The sequence below is a fragment of the Musa acuminata genome, chromosome BXJ1-8 (assembly GCF_036884655.1).
Source record: "Musa acuminata AAA Group cultivar baxijiao chromosome BXJ1-8, Cavendish_Baxijiao_AAA, whole genome shotgun sequence".
NCBI classification, from domain to species: domain Eukaryota; kingdom Viridiplantae; phylum Streptophyta; class Magnoliopsida; order Zingiberales; family Musaceae; genus Musa; species Musa acuminata.
In genome coordinates, this window is record NC_088334.1 from 3,904,212 (window position 1) to 3,925,677 (window position 21,466).

At 39.2% G+C, this 21,466-nt stretch overlaps 3 protein-coding genes across 3 annotated transcripts; 2 read left to right on the forward strand and 1 right to left on the reverse strand.

Annotated features, from left to right (window-relative positions):
• Positions 1 to 109: 109 nt before the first annotated feature.
• Positions 110 to 4,069, reverse strand: LOC135587097 (BTB/POZ domain and ankyrin repeat-containing protein NPR1-like). The gene is made up of 5 exons (XM_065078087.1): positions 3,469 to 4,069; positions 1,866 to 2,613; positions 1,573 to 1,773; positions 327 to 574; positions 110 to 248 (listed from the first exon to the last, which is right to left on the reverse strand). Exons 1-5 carry the CDS (start codon positions 4,000 to 4,002, stop codon positions 231 to 233), a joined length of 1,749 nt encoding a protein of 582 aa, XP_064934159.1. The 5' UTR covers positions 4,003 to 4,069; the 3' UTR covers positions 110 to 230.
• A 2,501-nt stretch (positions 4,070 to 6,570) lies between these two features.
• LOC135587098 (uncharacterized) lies at positions 6,571 to 13,226 on the forward strand. Its single transcript, XM_065078089.1, has 6 exons — positions 6,571 to 8,130; positions 8,803 to 8,868; positions 9,046 to 9,174; positions 10,423 to 10,473; positions 11,942 to 12,082; positions 12,218 to 13,226. Exons 1-6 carry the CDS (start codon positions 6,619 to 6,621, stop codon positions 12,767 to 12,769), a joined length of 2,451 nt encoding a protein of 816 aa, XP_064934161.1. The 5' UTR covers positions 6,571 to 6,618; the 3' UTR covers positions 12,770 to 13,226.
• Positions 13,227 to 16,694: 3,468 nt separating this feature from the next.
• On the forward strand, positions 16,695 to 21,344 carry LOC135587099 (uncharacterized). Its single transcript, XM_065078093.1, has 10 exons — positions 16,695 to 17,069; positions 17,869 to 17,963; positions 18,177 to 18,244; positions 18,331 to 18,377; positions 18,561 to 18,638; positions 18,724 to 18,877; positions 20,123 to 20,275; positions 20,351 to 20,461; positions 20,763 to 20,831; positions 20,910 to 21,344. Exons 1-10 carry the CDS (start codon positions 16,825 to 16,827, stop codon positions 21,027 to 21,029), a joined length of 1,140 nt encoding a protein of 379 aa, XP_064934165.1. The 5' UTR covers positions 16,695 to 16,824; the 3' UTR covers positions 21,030 to 21,344.
• The last annotated feature ends 122 nt before the right edge of the window (positions 21,345 to 21,466 follow it).

A 21,466-nucleotide genomic window follows, 5' to 3' on the forward strand; every position in this document is an offset into this window, starting at 1 on the left:
GTGCTTCACTGGGTTCCTGCTTTAAATCCCGTGCCGGGGCCATCGCACTTCGTCGAAGGCCATGCACGATTTCCGAAGCAGAGATGTCGAGCTTCTGTGGACTGGGATCTGATTACAGTTTATCTATATTTCCATGATTCGATTCATCTGCAGGTATCATCAAAACATGCAAACGTTCACGGCATTGTGCTCATCTTCCACCTCCACGCAAGGAAAGAAACAGATGGTCCTTAAACTAAGCTCATCCGCTGCATAAAGCTAAGGGTCAAAAGAAGAGAGAGAGAGAAAGAGAAGGAAAACGATACCCCATATCACTTTTTGGCAACCTTATTCCTGGCTGCTCGAGCAGATTTAGAAGACGAAGCGGCAGAGCAGGAGGCGGCAGATCCGCCGAACGCCTTCTCGTTCTTATCTTGGGTAAATGCCATGTTCATCTCTTCCAGAATCTCATTGTATCTGTTCTTTCGCTCTTCGGTGTTGATGTGCTCCACTATGGATAGCCCCGACAGATCATCTCCCAGGAACCTGTCGATTACCTTGGAGCACCGAGGGAAGAAATGCATCCCAAGTTGCACTGGACAGTAACGTTCACACAGATCATTTACAAAATACAGAGTATCATGCTATCCACATGCGCTAAGAAGGTGGCTCATCTAAATGCCTAAGTTTCTAGATGGAATGACACTGCTTAACAATTCAAGATGATGTCTGAGCAAAAGTCGCAACTCGAAATATTGTTTAGGTCACTGACGCTTACGTATTGAGTTTGAGCCATATGCAGTGTTTCAAAAAAAGCTGCCACTGTGCATGTCTTTCATGTCACTACTGGAGTTGTGCAGCATGTTTCCAATATAAGAAAACTGAAAGAGTTGTGCAGTATATTTCCGATCTAAGAATCTATGTAAGTTAGCTGCTAAAACTCTCATCCAAAACTAAGTATCCAACACCTGCAAAATTACATAACTTGGTTGATTTTTTTACCGAATAAGGGGGTCGCAAATAATTGACAACATTTTTGTACGGGGCAGAAAAGGACAGCTGATAGCATTTTGTTGGCCCACAAACGGGTTATGAAAGCTGGGATGGGATGTCGATATTTTTGTCGACAGTGAAATAGTAACACGATCGATGGATTAGTTAAGCAAGAAGCAATTCAGAAATTCACTATGTGCTTAAAGTCAGTGATGCAGAAAATATTGATCTTCCCTTTTTTTTTGGTTGTGCAGTAATTGGAGAGATATGGGGTAGCATGTTGAAGTTTTGTCAGGTGAAGAGCGATAAAAAGACTCGAATCAAAATCCGAGAAGATTTGTTAAGAACTGCAGTAGAAATCAGAATTACTTCTTTTGCAGCACTTTTGATTGATAGGAATAGGAGGTTGTTTGGAAAGGAACTTAGCAAGGAAGATTGTCTCATGGTTTCTACCAAAAAACTGATATTGACATAACTGATCCAGTGGATGCTTGGATAGTGTTCAATGTATGCAGCTGTCTCCTGCTGGTTTAAACAAGTGGGTTTTGTATCTTAAATGAGTTTTTGAGAAAGAGATAATTGCTTGCCCAGGAAAAGTACCTGTCTTTGTTAGAGCTTCCATCCGCGAGAAGTCCTTTTCTGTCATTTTAAAAGATGCTTTTACCACATCCTCGGCTGACCTCTTGTTTCCAGAAATGAGATTTGTCAAGCAACTTGACTTGAATCTTAGTGTGCCATCCACATTAGCATTGTTCATGGCAGCTTTTGCTTCCGTCGGAAATAAGCTCTCTGCTAGCCAAACTGCATTAAGAAGAGGAAATACAGCTGACCCCCCTCTCATAATATTTCAAGAAAACGGCAAAGGAAAATACTTTCTACACCGGTAAAATTACCTCTGCTTTCGAGGTACAATAACCTCTCTTGCAGATTATCACTGATCATCTCGACTGGAACTGAAGTTACTTCCATGAATGAGTCTCTCATTTCAGCTTGTTCTAGCATCTCGATGCATAGTCGTTCCCTCGGGGAAGGTTCGCCTTGTTCGGTTGACCTATAATAGTCTGTAGATCTGGTAAGCCTCTTGGAGATTTGAAGAGCTGTCCTTCCATCTGGTGTGTGGTCAAAAGGGCGAGCTCCCATCGTCAGCAAGGACATTATGATTTCAGGTTCTTTACGCATTGCAGCAATGTGGAGCACCGTGTAATGCCTGTGGTCTCTGCCATTAACGTCCGCAAGCCCAAGACTCAGAAGCTCTTTTGTAATTTTAGAATCACAGTAAGCGACCGCATAATGTAGAGCCTTTGCATTGTCAAGAGTGGTACCTCCCTCCTCCAGAAGCAATTTGACTAATTCGATATCATCTGAATCGAGAGCACCATATACGCTCTTCACATGCTTTTCAGGGAATTCAAGGTTCTCTTGTCCATCCAATCCGAAGTTTGACCGGGACTGCTTAATCTGCTCGACAATATCTGGGGGCAACTTTTTATTTAGGGCTACATAATCGATATCGGACTCGACAACCATCCCGATGCATTTCGTAAGTAATCTCTGACACAGCTTATTGTTCAAATTTGCAACCAATAGAATCATCAGAATGTCATCTGTTGCTACCTTCTGAAGAATATTGAGGAGCTGCCGCTGCAATGAATGATTTCTTATGTTATACATCCTTTCAAGAAAGTTGAGGATTTGGCAACAAAAAAAAAAAAGAGCATAAACTTGATTGTTGCTGAAAATGAGACGATCAAACAACAATTCATGATGACATGCCTTACAAAATTGCTGGAAATTGGAAAATATGTCAAGGATGCATCACCAGAATATAGAAGGGAAGGTACCTACTCTCTTTAATGGAAAATCCCAAAGTTATTGCTTCTAAATGTCCGATGAAAATAACTTATGATAGATGTGCTCATCAGTTTTATATCTGCTGAGGATTACTCGTTGTTATCTGCAAATAGGTTGTTGGGTACACCGATTATATCAGAGAAGGAAGCAGGGATTCATAGTTGGAACTCCTCATAATAATCAAAAGAATTTTTATTGCGCAATTTGAAGACCAGGAGTGGATAGATCTACAGATTGACAATGCTAGAACACCAACAAGAACATTGAATCAAAATTCAATCTCGAGCAAAATGTCGATAACAAAATTCCACTACAATATTCTGAAAGTCTTGCACTTTACTTCTAAGAACAGGATGAATCTGTTCAATTTGTTTTTAGTTCACAAGTATTCAGTACACCTGAACAGCCTACTAAGTAAAATCATGAAATTAGGGATTAATTTGTATTTGACACATCGGAATCTACTTCAGGAATTCAAGGATGGTGTGTAGCACTGGACAATCAATCAAGCTACTGATAGAAGCCATCAGATGCCACAAGGAATTCTGTAGTAGAGAAGCAAAGGCATGCTGACCCACGATTCAGAACAAAGAAGCGAATCAAGCCATTATCTACATCTCTAAAAGCAATCGATCCATTGCTTACCTGAAAGAGGCTAACGAGCTCGTTGATCTCGAAGGTGGAGGCAGCATGGAGGACCTGGAGCATGAAATGAACGGCAGGCCAGCAGGCCTCGTGGCGGCAGCAGCCCTCGTCAACGCACTCAGCCACGCCCCGAGGCAGCTCCTCCAACCGGCCGGTGTAGACGTACTGGAGCACCGCCTCCAGTGCCTCACACCCGACCTCGAAGCCGTTCACCATCTCGCCGAGCTCGAGCGCCGCCGCCCCGCCGGCGAACTTGTCACGGAAGAAGGGGCTTCGGGCCGCAAGGAGGCAGCGGTGGACAGGCACCACCCGCGGGGGCTCGCCGCCCGAGGATCGGACGGTGATGCGGGCGTCGGAGCAGAAGGAGAGGCCGGGGGAGCGGAGGAGGTATCCGAGCTGCTCCGACAGGCGGCTGAGCGCGGCCACCTCGGCGGCCGCCACGGTTTGCCCTGCTACCGCCGCTGCGACTGCTACGGGGTGGCACAGGCTGCTGCTCGACGCGTCGGAGTCGGAGAAGGGTTGGCTCGCCTCCATGGCCAAGCGGGGCTTTCGAGTTCCCACCTCCCAACCGACCAACTCAGCGAGTCCACAGTCCTCTCTCGCTCTCTGTAAATATATATCTTGTCTTACGCGGGGTTGCAAAGTGGGGTCACTGCTTGCGTGGCGGTATGTGAATGGTGGGGCGGCGGTTTAATGGCATAATATGACGCTTTGGGTCGTTACGCGATGAGACGCAGTAAACCGTCCCATCGCCTCCTTATCTTAATTATTCGTCCCAATTCGACTCGAAAAGAAAATTAAATCCAAATTAATGATATTATAACTAATTAATTATTTTAAATTATTTTAAATTTTCTCTTCCTTCCTTGCAAGCTGTTGTCCTCTCGTCTCCGACGACGCCTGCTTCGACTCAGTCAATGGCCCTCAGAGAAGAGAAACAGAAGGTCTAAAGGCAGCAATCGGTTGGAAGTGCCGATAGCTTTCAAGCGGCATTCTTCTTGAGTCAGACTCAGTCAACCCGGGGTTTGCTTGCGCCGACAGCTTCGGCCACGCACAGTTCCAAAGCATCAGTTCATGTGTCACCTCCGAGCGGTCAGACTCAGCCAAGGAAACAACCGTCGGCTGCTTTCCGTCGATGCCGGTCAGTGCGTGCGAAGTTGCCAGGAGATGGATCGCTGTCTTCCATCAATCATCTATCTGGTCACGAGCACATATTCTGCGAATGAAGAACTAAAAAAAAAACCAGAGTCTCTTTTTTTTTGCCTTTTTGTTAGAAAAGTAAGAGATGAGTTTAATATAAGAAGATGGATGGGATCGAATTAGGGTTCCATGTGGCATTTGTTTTTTCAAAAGCTAAATGGTGATGATAGATATTGTTACGGAAGGTAACTTTTTAAGCCGTGGCCTCGGGGCCGACGCGGCTCGGTCCTGGGGTCCGGGTGTCAGGGATCTCGGGCGACGTCCCTTGGGGTCTTCCTGTGGTCGGGATCGGTCATTCGGGGTGGTAGATCGGGTCAGCAGCTCAGCAGCAGCGCCAGGAAGAGACCACCTCGCCTTTGTTCCTGCACACAGGTCGGGCCGGGGGCTCGTCGCGACCCCTCCGACGATCAAGTTATCGATGATGTGGAGAGGGTTTTGGAGGAAGAGGAGCCTCCGTGTGTTGAGTGTGTGTGTGTGTGTCCCCCCTTCTCTGCTCAGGACTTAGGGGTATTTATAAAGGAGGTTGGATGTTACCTGACGTAGCTGTCTGTAGGGCAGGACTGTACCTTTGGTGGCGTCTGACATTGCCACTGGGGCTGCGTGGGAGGCCGAGCTGCTACAGGGTATGGTGAGCCTCGGGGATCATGTCGCTTAAGGGGATGCTGTCATGGCGTGTCATATCACCACTTTTACCCCTATCAGATATGAATATTCTCATTTTTTTTATTTCTTTGTAAAAAAGAGATTAAGATGTATAATATAAAGATTTTATGATCTTTCTTATCAATAGTTTAATTTTTAATAAATTTTTTGGACAATTTTTTTTAGAAAAATATTAAGTATTTCTCAAACAGTACTCCTTATTTTGGGTTTTCTTTAATAGTATATATATTTTAAAAAAATCTAAATTGTTCTCAAATTTTTTTGCCTATTATAATATTTTGGACACAATAATACAAATACTACAAAAATTACTTAAAAATATTATAACTAAGTTGGATAGAATTATACTATGATTCAAATAGGTATTTATAATAGTTTAAGAATAATATTACCTAAATAGAAATAAAAAAAATACTTTGTAATGGTGTTTTGATCATCACAATAAAACATACTCAAAAACATTATAAATGAGTAAAATAGACTCAAAGCATCAATCAAACCAACTGATGATCTTTGAGTAAAGATAACCAAAAGATGGACAATATAATGCCACTTATAATATCTTTCAATAACATTTATAGTGTTTTTATATTTTAATAGAAAATACTATAAATATTTTTGGAAAACACCGTAAAGAAACGAACTAAAAACACTATAAATTTGTATAAATTTGGCAAAAACAGATAAAATTTTCATGAAATTTTTTTGAGGAGTATTTTTTGGGTATTTTAAAATTAAAAGATATTATTTAAAAAAAATCATATGGGGGTACCAATTTAGAAACACCCAAATTTAAATAATTAAAAAAATTACTCGAGCTTTTATTTTCAAAACTTACAGGATTTATAGAGGCGATGTAAGGTAGAGGTGAAGGCAAGCCTGATGAAGATAGAGGTAAATTGATCTTTTCATATAACAAGCGTACTTTGCAAAAAATTATGAATTTATTTTTTAAAAATATACCCCATATATATATATATGTATATATATATATATATATATATATATATAAAAGAGGTGGGCCGCAATTGGGCTCTTTAAGCTGAGCTCAGAGGACTTTTGTTGGCCCAATCAATAGACCAACAGCCAATCATCAACCGGCTGGGGGCCCGCCTTCTAAGCCAATGATAAGACGTGTTTTCGTGTCTTGTGCCGTCGACGAGACACATGACCAGCAACCGTCTCTTTCCGCAGACGTCTACATAAGGCGCCACTCGTAGGAGCTTAGGGTTCGCGGCGGGCGAAAGAAAGAAGACCGCGGAGGGAAGGAAGACAGGGTTCGAATTCATGGAGAACGTATTCCGAAGTCCCGCCACAGTCGAAACCCTAAACCCTCGGATGGGAAGCTACTCGTGCCCCATTCGTCCCCAGCGCCGGAGATCCCATCTCGACAGCGCGTCGTACCGCACTCTGGTTCGGATCTTCTCCCTTTGCCTCGACGAGTCCCTCGTCCCCAACGAAGATCCTCACAAGGATCCGATCCCTGTGTCGGGTGCCGCTTCTCCTGAAGTCCCGAAGAGCTCGTCGGCTGGTAAAGACGACGTCGTTGATTCACATGGTGATGGAATCGTGGCAAAGGAGCTTCGGCGTGATGACAGTGAGAGTGTTGAATGTGGAAACGCTACGTTAAACTCTGATTTGACAAGTGAGGGAATTGAAGAGAAATTTGGAGATGGGACTGGTGGGAATGGAGAGACGGTGAACGGCCTGGTGTGTGAACGGCCGCAAACGGAATCTGGGGACGATAAAGCCGAGGCTTCTAATTCAATGGAAGAGATGGGGCATCAGCGCGAGGAAACTGGCCAATGTGTTGATGGTGGACTTCAGGAAGGTCTGATTGTCGAATCTAAGTTAGAGACCGAAGTTTGTATGGAGGAAGCCACAGAACCTCCAGGTGATAATTTGATCTTTGATTTCCCTGAATTGGTAGAATTGCAGGACAGTATAATTGGCCTTGTTGGGGGATCACACGGTGAAGTTGCTGAAGGCGTCTCTGAAGAAAATTTATCTCAAGCCCCTGGTTCCAAGGATCAAGTCACTCACTTGGTGGATGAATCAGAACAAAGAATAACTAATGAACTGAAAGATGAATGCGTTAAAGGAGCATCGTCAGAGGTCTTGACAGATGAATTTAATGCATTAAGTGTTTCCCCAACTAGAATGTCTTCTTCTAATGAACTGCTACGTGATATCATGTTTGAAAGGAACAGGGAATGTACTAATCCATCGGCTACATATTTGTCTCCCAATGAGCAAATGTTATTTAAACCTCAGAAAAACGTGTCCAAGTCAATAAATGAAACTGCTGAAAATCATCAACAAGAGCTTTTGGGTTTCTCCATGAAACAGTTGGAAGAGAACCTGGCAGATGCATTAGTAGATCCAAACAATGTTGAAGAAATTGAAGAAGGGCAAATTCCTGGTGACTTTTGGAGTTTAAACGAGACTGAACCAGGGGTGCATCATAATGCACTTCTTCAGGATCAGAAGTTAGATGAAGGATCATGTCACACTGACTTTCTTCAAAAAGAAGGTCCTGATTGTTTGGCTAAGCTCTCCGGAAAGAACATTATGGCAAGAAATAATAAGTCGAAAGAGGATGTTCTTTTCATGGAGATCAATGAAAAGATGGATGGAAATGATTATCTTTCTTCAGATGAAAGATATTCAACTGCTGAAATGAAAAAGAGTTGTAGTAATGTGCCTGTGATGTACTCTGAGCAGCAAACAACTGCAGTGAATGCTTTTGGATCATGTGAAGAGAAGTTGACATATCAGAATAAGGAATCCATTGTTGAGGTGTGTTTTTCTGGTGTAGTATTTTCCTCCGTGAGCCCAATAGTTTTTTTTTAATATTTGCAAATTGGCTTCAGATCTTTTAACTGAAAGTTACTTTAGCACCCTTGTTGAGGTCCTTTCTATCATATCAACTTCATTTGGTGCTTGGATGGATATCTTGCCATGCTCTGGTCGCATGAAACTTAGGATATATTTGCATTTTTTGAATCCTATATTCATTAACTATATCCATTATGAGAAATGTTTCATTGTCTCAGGTCCTTGCATTGTGTAGACGGGGTGCTGTGTCCTTTATATTTAGTAGCTTCGTGAGTTTTACTCTTATACTGATTCTCAACATTATGATGAAAAACCTAATTCAAAGTATGGACTGTTTATTGTATTCATTGGAGGAGTAAGTTCACCTGAAAAATAGGTCCGACATTATAACCAACACACTGGAAAGACAGAAAAGTTTCATACTTATCACAGTGTGTGAATTTGACCGCTAGGAGGTGGGGCCTCGAGGCTTCAGCTTTTAGTTTCTGCAATTTGTTTACTAGTATTTCTACCTGTTATCCATGTCAGTGGATCTTTCTGTTAATAAAATAAGGATATTCCCAACTAATATTACTGTATTTCTTGATCCACTAATTTGTCTTCTGATCTTTTTTTATTGTTTTCTCTACACAGACTGTTAACGAGAAAATCAAGAGGAGGAGAGGTCCTTTAACTGAGGAAAGAAAAGCTAAGAAAAAGGTGAATACACTTTCCATATTGCTCTTTTCCTAATTATGAAAGTTAGCTAAATTTTAACATATATTTTTAACTGCATATCAGTATTTAATTTTGAATTAACTGTGTCAAAGAAGCATGATGTGTATCTCAAAAAACTGCAATGTTACTAATACATTCTTTTTTCTTATCCATTTGCAGAAGGCCAAGAAAAGGAAAAGAGCAGAGAAAGAGAGACAACAAGGAGTCAAGAGATTGAAGCTGCAACCGGTTGTAAAGCCAAAAGCAGTAAAGCTCTGCAACTTCTATCTGATGGGTAGATGCCAGCAGGTTGAGCTATCTATTTCTTTAGTTTGTGATTGCTTCAGTTTCACTCAAGTTCTCCATATTCATGTTGTATATATTCCATCAAACACTTATTAACTCGTAATTTTATTTGCAACTATTGTACAAATGGTTCCATTGCTAGTCAGCTCTGTAGTTCTACAAATATCTTGTTAGTGGAAGATAACTTATTATATTGTTGAGAGAACAATCCCTCCATAATTTCGTATTCACCTGATATTCATGTGATCCTCAGGGCATTTGTGGCTTCTTCATTTTGTTGAAATCATATGTTGACCTTTATATCATCTACTTAGCTACTGTTTATAACTTTATCCTGAATGTTCTTGGCAACTTCAGTATTCATGAATCTTTCTAGTCTCTGAGCCCTATGTTCCTTGCATCCATTAAAGGCAAGCTCTTCTAAAATTGATTTCCAGGATTGTTCTTCTCTATTACTTATCCATTTCCTTTTTTTATCATTATTGCTGGGGGTGATCTGATTTAAAGAAAATGATATATTAAAGTTTCTGCATCCATTAGCACATTGTTTTGGCATTTACATTTTCTTCACATTAAACATTAGCCTGTTTCCATGAGACAGACTCATACACTATTGACATTTAAAATTCCACTTCCCTTTCATTGGCCTTCAATTAATTTTCATGAGATGTGAGAATATAAGGTGGAATCTTAATATTAGTTTCAGCAAATTAGTATCTGACACTTCACCTTGCCTATTCTTTGTTTTTTTTTTTTTTGTTCTAATATGTAGTGATTTTGCATAAACATGATTTTAATCAAATAATGTCTTCCATAAATATCTTATTTTAGAAAATGCTTGACCGTTTACCATGCATTAGATTAATTTAATCCTAATGGATCATCTGCACTGTTTGCATCATCTTCAAGTACTTCTCAAGTTGATTCTTGTTGCAACACTCCTTTTGATATGTTTGTGTGAAACCTACTATGGTAAAGATGCTGCTTTAAATTGGATAAAGTTGCCTGGTTAAAGGAGAACCTTAGCATGATAAGTTAATGATTTGTGATAGGTTTTTTTCTTGTAAGCGTGCCTTGGATGAATCCTTCTCATTATGTGATTTTTAAATGGATGAGTCTGATTGGATATATGATCCGGATACACTAATGTATTGTTTTTGTCAACTTGTTCTGATGTTGTTTGTTGTCGCATTGTTTACATAAATAACATATTAGCCTTTTCTATATGACACAATTTCTTTCGAACTGCAGGGAGATTTGTGCAAATTTTCCCATGATGCTACTCCCCTAACAAAGTCCCAGGTACATGTTCCATGTTTAAGATTGTTTTTTTAAAGACTTAGATTTCTTTAAGATGTTATCCTAAATCTAGTTTGGATTTTGTAATATATGGCTTTTTACCCTGATTATGTATTCCTGGTAGCAGTTTGTCTCTATAACAAAATCCCTTGCTTTCTTTAAATGTTTTTACTGGCCATACAAAATGCATGTGATTTGGTAAATAACCGATGACCAGTTTCATTTATCTTCATATATTATGTTCTCTTCCATTGTCTGCTCTCTCTCTCTCTCTCTTTCTCTTGGTGGTTTGGTGGGGTAGGGAGCTGTTCTGGAGTGTGCCATTCTGGTCTGCTTAGGTTGGAAGTTATAGTTGAGAAAATACATAGATAGCTGAAAGAAGTTATAATCCTCTCCAAAATTTGGAGATGAGCATTAATCACAGCTAACTGTTTCCCTAATGACTGGACAATCCTAACAAATTCATAGGCACATGTTCTACCTTTAATGTTGTCTTAAAGATTTAGATTTTACTATCAATTTATAGATCTTGTTTTGTCGATGCATTGTCTTTTACCCTGACTATGCACTTCCTGATGACAATTTTTGTGAAAGCCTTGCTTTCTTTACATGAATTTGCTGGTCATATGAAATGTATGGACTTTGGCATTATAATTAATGTCCAGTTTCATATATCTTCATATATAACATTCTCTTTTTCCCTTTATTTTTATTGCCTTTTTTGACATGTCTTGAGGGAGCACAATTATCTAGTTTTGTATGGATAGAAAAATATACAGATGGATGAAAGCGGTTATAGTCCTCTCCAAAAGTTGGAGATCAATATTGAATGCAGTTCGCCTTTGCATCTCTCCTAGCTTAGTCAGATGACCGGTTAACTAGATAATAACAACATGAATTTCCATGTTGATCTTTGACTGTCAACCTAAAATATTAGTAGTAAACAAGCTCTGGGAACCCAATATATTAGATGAGGGTGTAAAAATCTCTAAGCTGAGTTGCAGATGTCATCTCAAATATGAAAACTAATGGTCTAGTAGAGTTTTGCTCTTGTAGCAGCCTCGGATTAGCTAATTGGCTCTCTTCTGTTTGTTTTGTGACCTTTGGCTATATCCTCAACTAGAGGCTCCTTTTGGAAGTTTGTGCTTTATATCGGGTTCCATTTGTGATGCTATAAGGCTATGTCCTTTGTCTATCCTTATTGTCTTTGCTATTATTTGAATGTTGCATTGTTGTTCCTGCTCATTTCTTTTTACCAATTTATCTCATACAGGTTGCCAAAATGTTGTTGCATGACTAAATGTAGTTGCTATATTTATTATCCTTCCTTCTGTGTAAATGTTTTTTCCTTGTCTATGCAATCTTGTTAAGCATGATCTTCCCAAAGTCACAACATGATTCACATTTCTTAAAGGGTTATGTTGTCATTTTCTTTCTTTTCCTCCTGACATGAACTAGTTGTTTCCTGCAGCCATGCAAGTACTTTGCTTGTGATTCTTGCTTAAAAGGTGATGATTGTCCATTCGATCATGAACTCTCCAAGTATCCCTGTCACAACTTCCATTCAAAAGGGAGCTGCCATAGAGGAGACAGATGCAAGTTTTCACATAAGGTACCTACTTGTGGGGTGCTCTCAGCTTCTAATCTTTGATAGAAAGTTCCAATTATTACTTTATTTTTGTTTAATTTGTTGGTTAAGTTTAATTAATTTGTCAATAATTAACTGTGTTATTTTTTTGTTTTTCAGATCTCAACTGTTGAAGGTTCCTCCATGCCAATTGCAAGCAATTTAGTTTCTCCATTAACATCAGGAAAGTTCAATGCGGGAAACCAAAAAATTGCAAGTAAAAAACTTACAAATGCCAGTAATCCACCTAAAACTGCCACTTCAAGTACAAAATCTGTCTTGCCTAAGCAGTCAGAAGGAAACTTGGTGAAGATTGCGAAGGAACCCATGCAAATACCTAATGGAATACGTTTTATTTCATTTGGAAATGAACTGTTAGAGAGTGGGAAGTTGCCTGCAAACAGCTTGCTTCCTGAGAAACATGGGTGCAGTCAACAGAAACCAGAAAAGCCTTTAGCAGATGGACATAAAAATGCTGTTTGCCTAAGTGAGAAATCTCTTTCTAAACCACAAATGGAATATAGTGTTTCTCTTCCTGCTACAAATGCCTTTTCTGGTAACTATTCGAAAAATAAAAGTTTCAGTATTGACCCTGCTTCCAGAAGCCTCCAAAGTGAAGTTTCAGATGCATCAAAAATCTTGGACGAGTTTTTATTTGGTGCTACTGGCTAGAGGGTTGTTACATTTGTTCTTACCAGCTGTATATTTCTATTACAATGAATGTAGTGGTCGAGATTTCAAGTCCCATGTGTTGGAGGAGATTGCTAGTTGGCAGGCATCACACTGCTATAAACGAATAGAAGTGACTCAGCTTCAAGCGGTAATTTTTTCACTATAATTGATTGCCATATGACCTCACCAGTTGGAACCCATACTGCCTCAGCTGATGACCCTTAGTTTAATGTTTGAGAGCTAAATTATCAGATACTTGGCATTGAGTTTAAGATTGAATGTTAATATCATGTGGGTGTAACTTTGACATGGTTTGCTAAAGGAAAATTTGTCTGTTGGTACATGATCACAAATGGATGTATCCACTGTCGAACTTTTTTTTGCTCATATTACTAAATGGATATTTTTGCTGCTGAAATTTTTTTATTGTAATATACTTCTAGCACAACTTATTCTAGTGTAAATTGTAATACAAATTCTTTCATGCACTATGAACTGCATTTGTAGCTAACTCCTAAAAGGGTTATGTATACTAGTATCTTAATACTGCTTGGAGCAAGGAAAATTATCTTAAGATCACATTCTGTTGAAGATTCAGCAATGGATTAGACATGATATATTGTGGCCTTTTTTACTTGCTGCAACTCTATTTGCTTAATTCAATGTCCTGTGCTGATTTGTTTATGATTTGAGGATTTATGAGTTCATTATCTTTCTAAATTGTATATCTGGATTTGAAGATTATGCTGGTATGTGATGGTTATGAGTTTTTGAGCTCTTTAAACTTTATTGCATTTTCTGCCTTTTGAAGATTTATGTTGGTATGTGATGGTTTTTTATGAAGTTGGCTGCTGGAGAGTAGGCATATGCTTTTATCACAAAGAACTTGTTGAGAAGCTACTCAACTGAGATTCATGTTTCCCTTGTCAGCAAACTGAAACCACATGACTATGCTGGATAATCATTTTAGTGTTCTGCTATTTATTACTAGGATTTCCTTGCTAAAAGATGGTAAAATATATTTTTCTTTGCCCCTGCAGAAACTTGGATACAGAGTGCATATAAGAGAATTAAAAACTAAATGGTTATCATCTATAATTTTTAGTTTGGCTTTCAAATCTTTTCTTTCAGCATCTTGTGGTGCTGTTTTATCACCAGTGAGTATAATCGTATGCTGCTCAGCATACAATCATCTAACTTGTATGAATTTGTTTTATCTTTGGTAATGAACAGGCTACAGTTTGACTGTTTGAGCCCTTCAAGGTCACCAGCAGACTCCTGATTGTGTGGATTTGTTCAATATATCGGCTGAAGTATTAATTGAAGAGCTTTGACATGTTGATGCTTGAATTTTCCTGATGTTACCAGGCTAGTCTGACTTCGAAATTAGTGAGTTTGCATGGGGAGTTTCTTTCTCCCTTTACTGTGTAAGAGGTGTAATAGGTTTACAACCTAGCCATCGCTTTCTTCCTAATCTTGAAGCCCTTGATCCGACTAATGGTTTTTCTATTCTGTACAAAATGATTTATCGGAAAACTGACATATGTTCATTGTTGTTGCTATATAATGATTAATGTAGCTATTTCTTTAACTAACATCAATCATGTCTTCCCTGCTATGATTCTATAGAATTTTGCTGGGAAGTATGGAAAAACATATACAGCCTCAAAAAACCGCCTTCCTGAAGATAAACAGTTTTTTCTTCTTTTTTTGCAGACAAATAGTTGGTTTTGATTCCTTGATTTTACATTTTTCAGGTTTGTCAGCTGGATGGAAGAACATTAACTATCATGTACTTTTGTTGCTGAATTCGGGGGAATTGCTGATGAAAAGCAAAGGAATCTAATCAGGCAGACCAACTGCAAGGATCTAATCTAAAAGAAAATGCTTTCTGATATGTACTGTTAGGAAGTTCACGAATACAAGGGATACCAGGTTGCTTTGGAGTCAAAAATCATGAGGCTTATCATTTTTGTTCAGATGTATTGGTCTGAGAACTGGAATCCATGGATCAGATACCTACTGAAGGATTTCATACTGATCACAACTGTGCCCCTTGGAAGTGCCCATACTGAATTCAAAGGTTTATTCAGATCCAGAACTAGAGTACAGACAACTAGTAAACAGATGGAATATTGAGATATACTGCAAGCTTTTAATATAGGAACAGAAAAGTGATAGTGTTTCATCATCATACTGGCAAGGTCATCTGGGGGAGTGAAGAACTAGCTTTATGTCCCAGCTGCATCCTAAATGGAAAGCTCAGATTCAAGATGAAAACAACAAATGAGCTGGTTATGTTAGGGCAACAACACTAAAAAAAAAAGGGAAAAGGGAACTAGAAAATGAATATTTGCACATCTGGAGCTGAATCAGGTTGATTAACAATGTTACTCAACTCTTCAGGATTTCAAGACTTGGAAGATTGCAACACCCAAGTATGGTTGACTAATTTATAGGGGGGGAAGATAAGTGTCTCCACCTCTCCCCTTCATGGATCTAGCAATGCTGACTCCCACTGAGGATCTACATGACACCAACTTCTCCATTTCCCCCGAGTTCCTGAATTGTTGCAGCTTGTTGTTAGCAACACCCAAGTCATACATCATTTTCTTTTTCTCAATTATAAAGTAGTTGTTAGCTTGTTATCTTAAAAATAAAATTAAAACCTCACCCTACACTCATTATGATGTTGCAGCTTCCTGCGGCCCTACAAATTTCCCCAGGACGCATTTGCTGCATCACGACAAGAACGACATGTCTGCAGGTACACTCTCTGAATCTTGTTCTCACGATCTGTTGATGCCTCTTCAATCATAATAAGAATCAGTTGTTGTCTGCCAATAGATCTTGATTTATCTCCATAGTGGAAAGAACTAAAAATAAAATCTATTTGATTTATATCCAAACTTCAATCCCACATGAAGGTTGGCATGAATCATAATATGTGGTCCTGAGCTCACCGTAATCTTCCTTCTTTTACCTTCCTCACGTATTAACATCTTATTGCCGAGACTGCTCCCATTGGTCCTTTCCAATAAATTTGTTGAGTAAAGGTGTAGCACTCGTTCCAAGAAAGAGGCATAGTGATCGTAGAATGCATGAACTCGTCTATAGCTTTCAATGCTGGCGAACAGACTGCGAAAGCAATGGCATGAAAATATGTCTTCTGAATTTAATTCGAAACATGTTAGTAACAAGATTTTTCTCTAGCTGGTAAATCTAACAAAAGGGCTCAAATCAGAAGTATTTTCGGTGATTCTTCCTCCATTTATGATTACATTATTTTTTATTTATTTTTTCGATGATCTCTATAGTCACATAAGGATTTTGTTTAATTTTATTTTATTTTATTTTCTCATCAGTACATGCTCCAATATTAATATTTTTTTTGGATGACAATGAAAACATTTTTTTTCTCATAAATATTTTATTTTTCTTCCCAGGCGGTACAACCAATAAAGAATATTTAATTATACTTTCAGATTCATAAAAAAAGCTTAATAAAAAGTTAGATGTGGAATTAGTTCACTTCTAGACATAATAAGAAAACAGAAATGTAGCTGCTAATGAGGTCAAATGGAGGTGTCTACATGTTGGTTGGGTCAAACTAAATGCAGACGGCTTATATATTGAGCAAACTAAACAAGCGAGGATTAGGATCTCATTGAGTCCGGTACTTGTTTGGTTGCATATGGTAACTTCTCATTGATTCCGGTAATGCAGACAGCTTATATAGTGTACTTCTTATTTAAGTTAATATAACGTTTTTTTTTATTGCCGGAAAAAAAAAACTCACCCACTTTGTGGCCTAATTTAATTATCAATTTATTACAACGTTCCAAAAAATAGTTTTTAGTTTTAAATAAAAAAGGAAATTAATTACATATTCTTCAACGCTCTCGTTCTCCCCCTCTTTGTCCAAAGCTGTATAGCCTTCGGCTTTCAAACCCCTCCATCTTGACCCGGAAATACCCGACACATCTCTCTCGCCTCTCTCCTCTCTTCGCTCTTCTTCTCCGTTTTGGATTGCTTGATTGGCTTCTTGAGGGCCGATGACGGATCCGGACGCCAACCTACAAACCGTTCTTATAGCGAGAATGGCAGGCGGCGACGTTGATTCCAAGCCGGTGGACGAGGAGGAACCCCGGAACCCGGACGAGACCGCCGCCGACGGATCCAGGAAGCCCGTCGTCCTTGTGACCAACGCCGACGGGATCGGCTCCCACGGCCTTACCTTTCTCGTGGAGGCCCTCGTTCGCGAGGAGCAGTGCGATGTCCATGTCTGCGCACCCGATTCGTGAGTCCTCTTGCCTCTTCGCTGTTGAATCTGCTTGGTGATTGCGGAGCTCGGCTTCGTCTCCTTTGTTCTTTTCTTGATCACGACTGCTTCGTTGAGTTTATTGGTAAAGTTCTGGTCGGAGTGGGTTTTATCTTTGTTCCTTTTCTCCAGGTATCTTGCTACTTCGGTCATGTAATCATGAACTTGTTTTATTACCTTTTGTGAATGACATTGTCTTCTCTTTGAACTTGGTTTGGTTTCCTATAAAGATCGATTCGTTTGGGATTTTTCTGGTCGTAGCGCTCTGTGCAGGTTTCTGGCTTTGTTCCTTTTTTTGCATTTTGGACAGTCGGCGTCTTGCCATTTCCGTGATGTAATTATGAATTTGTTAATGGCGTTGCCTTCCTTTCTCCGAGTTCGGCTTGATTCCATTTCTGTCTTTGGTTTCCTATAAAGACTGGGATATGTTTGGTCATGGCCCTTTGTGCAATTTTCTGTTTTTATCCCTTTTCTCCTGCTATTTCGGTTATGTAATCGGGAATTCGTTTTATTTTGTGAATCACACAGTTTTTCTCCTATAAAGATTGGTTCCTCGGGATTAATTTGATCGTGACACTGCAAATTTCTGGCTTTGTTCCTTTTCCCCTTTTGGGTAGCACATATCTTGCAATTTTCGTCATGAAATTGTGAATTTTTGTGAATAGTAGGTTTCACGTCCTGTTTGATAGTTTGCAACTCTCGAGTATTCTTTAGATGATTTCATAGGGGTAATAGCACTGATGTTTGTGTGTGTGTATTTTTTTTTTAATTTCTGAAGGGACAAATCTGTATCTGGTCATTCAATTACCCTTCACCAAACAGTTTCTGCAACATCTGCAGATCTTAAAGGTGCCACAGCTTTTGAAGTTTCAGGTATGATCAATTTTGGATCTCTCCCTAGTTTCTTCTGTTACTTCTCTCTGCTCTGTTGTGACGGAAACCATGAGTTAACTTCATCAGACTAATATCTCTGTCTCAATACTATTATGTAATAGTTTGCATCTTTAATATCAAAATTTGGCTTTCAAGAAACTTTAAGCTGAAACTTTGTTGCCTGGCAATTACAAAAGTAATTTTTGTGAACAGGATCTGCTGCTGATTGTGTCTCTTTAGCTTTATCTGGCTCATTATTTTCATGGTCCAAGCCCACACTGGTAAATTTATATCCTTAAGATTTTGTGCAGATATAGAATTACAAATCTATTTTGAAAATATTATGAACGCTTTGTTCATTATTTAGGTTATCAGTGGAGTTAACAAGGGATCAAATTGTTGTGGTCATAATATGTAAGTATTCCACTTTAAAGTTCACATCTCATTGTTTTGAATGTTTAACACGACAGCATGTGCTTTTTGTATCTGACTTCCATTTCATACTTCAATCCTTAAATCCGCATGTGCTCTTTGGCATCTGTAGTGTTTGTTCTTTTGGACTCAGTTTCACGTTTAATCTTTTGGTATGTTATGCAGCTTCTACTCGGGTGCTGTTGCTGGTGCTAGGGAGGCTTTAATGTGTGGAGTACCCTCTCTTGTGATTTCTTTGAACTGGTAAATAGTGCCTTTCCTGGTATGATGGCTAGCTCGATCAATGATCCTCATATTTTACGTATCAGAGTTTGATTGCTTCTGTTAGGAAGAAGGAAAAGAGTCAAGAAAGCGATTTCAAGGATGCAGTTGATGTGTGTTTGCCACTGATAAATGCAGCAATAAGGGACATTGAGAAGGGGATTTTTCCAAGAAACTGTCTGCTGAACATAGAAATTCCCATGGCTCCCTGTGCCAACCAGGTTTTCTGCAGTTAAACTAAGCCCATTAGGAGTTTGAATATCATGTTGAGGCTTCATAAATTTTGATCCCTATGGGATAATCTGGTCTTCTTTTTTTGCTTTAAAATTTCACATTTGATGCCAAATATCTGTGGTTATATTGGTTTTTATGAGGAATATTTCTTAACATCAATTATAGCAATATTCTTAACCTTCTGTATGTCATGAATGTACTTTTGCTTCATTCTTTACCGTAGCTTCATTTTTAAAGCCATGGAGTGCACATAGTTCAAAATGCATGTCATGACCATAACGATCTTTTTGGACTGGACATGAGTATTCGTAGAATCCCTTTGAATACTTCACTACCTAGTTCTAGGATCACATTTTAAATAAGTTTACTTTTCGATAGTTGGTTAATGCTTCGTAATATCTTTCTGGAGTACTTGCCCATCACTTGTTATCAACCTTTACTAACGGTTGGCATGACTAGTTTTGTTAGCACTGATATTTGCTTGAATGCCTCCTATTTCCTTGCAATGAATGTGATATTTCATATGGACGACCTACTCGGAAGTGGACCTTTAAGTTTTTGTTTTTTTGTCAAATTCAAATTTGAATAGGCAGTTTATGTTTTGATGCATAAATCTGCAAAGGCAATTGTGAGCAGGGATGATGGAATAACCATTGAATGCTTGGATATTATAGGCTTAGTGAAGCTGTTGAATGAATTGACATTACCCTTCACTATTGATATTCAGTGCAGTGCCCTCGCATCTGTATGCTGTCTTTATCTTGCCCAACACATTGCTGCATTCACAGATCTGCATGTCAAAGCTTTTCTCTACATGCATTCTTCCGGTGGAAGTCAATATGGTGGTCTTGATATATGCTTTGTTACTCTGTCATCACAATTTGCCTAGGATTTTACAAATGAGATTTTCCTGACCGTAGGGTTAAAATCTTTGTGTTTGGTCCAAACCAGTCGTGTTTGTACTACTATCTTTGGTCGAAATCAGTTGAAATACAGGGGTGTAGGTGGATTGCAACTATGCCACCCAGAAATGTCTGGTCCGTATCTAGGTCTTTAGTTGGATTGCCATGGTGGTATTCCACAAGTAAGGAAACCATGACTTCTAGATATCATTGTTGGTCAAATTGGATATGATTTGTATACGTACTCCTAATTCATGTATTCAGCCTGTTTATTGCTATTGAGATATTTGTCTTTACACTTTATATCCTATTGTCATAAATTTTTGGCAGGGCTTTAAGCTGACAAGGCAGAGCCTTTGGAGATATGTTTCGGACTGGCAAGCCGTCTCAGCAAGTAGGCATCCCACTGCAGGGCAGTTCATGTCTATGCATCAAAGCCTTGGTATCCAGCTTGCACAGCTTGGCCGAGATGCCTCTGCAGCTGTCAGTATATTTGCCTTCTGGTTTTGAACTTTTTGAATGCTTTCCCATTACTTATGGATAATTTGTGTTTTCCAGGGTGCAGCACGCCGCGTTGGTGCTCAGAGGAAAATTGTAGAAATCGAATCAGTTGCAGAAGCTGGAAAACCTGAGCAGAGAGAAGCGGTGAAGAAGTACTTTCGACTGGAGGTTAGACTGTATTCTTGAGTTAAAGTAGAGGCACAACAGAAGATCATTGATGTTTACGATCTCATGGTTGACTTGTATCTCTTAATTGAAATATTAGCCAATCTTACAGTAACTTGCAGTACAAATTGCTGTGGACAACATCTCACAAAAGGAACGATGTGTTTTGCTTATATTATTCATGACTAGGTTTTCGCTAAAGATGACCAGGAGTTTCTTTGCTTTTACATAGTCCATAATTTTTTTCTTACAAATATACAATATGCAATAAGTGGATAAGTCAATTATGCTGTTCTGTTTGCAGTTCCTTGAGAAGGAGCAGGAACCCAAGGTTGAAGAAGATTCTGATTTCAGAGCCCTCGCAAATGGATTTGTAAGTATTTGTACCTTAGGTTTCATTATGCAGTGTCTTGGTTTTACTAGCTAACATTGTTTTTTGGACGCGGTTCAGATAGCTGTTACTCCTTTATATCTAGATTTGCAAGTGCAGCCTGAGATCCAAGCATCTGCTTCTGATTGGCTTGCGGCAGTTATAAAACGAATTGAAGAGGCTCCTGAGGCTGATGTGTAGCTAACTACTAGTTTACCAGACACATGGTTTTATCTTATGTTCCTCCCCAAATGGAAGGTTTCCACATCAGTTCCAGTTTGTGCTGGTTCCTCCTCATCTGATTCCGTTTGTTGATGTTTCTTGTACCTGGGAGAACCCATGCCCGACCTATTAACGTTGGTGGCGGCATGAGGTAGAAGTGTTCAGTCACTGTGCCTCCTTGATTGTGGTTTCTTTCTTTTGTTGAAGATAGTGGATGATATATGTTGTAAAGAGGCGTGGAAGTGTTTGGATTGACAGGATTTGTGTAGAATGGAGATGACTCATTTCCCTGCAGTTTTCTTTGTTAGGAACTTTATGCCATTCCCAATTAATGGATATGTTCTCAGAAGGCCAACTGTTGTCATATTTGTCGGCGCGATAAACTATATTATGAACTAAGCAGCCATTTATCAATG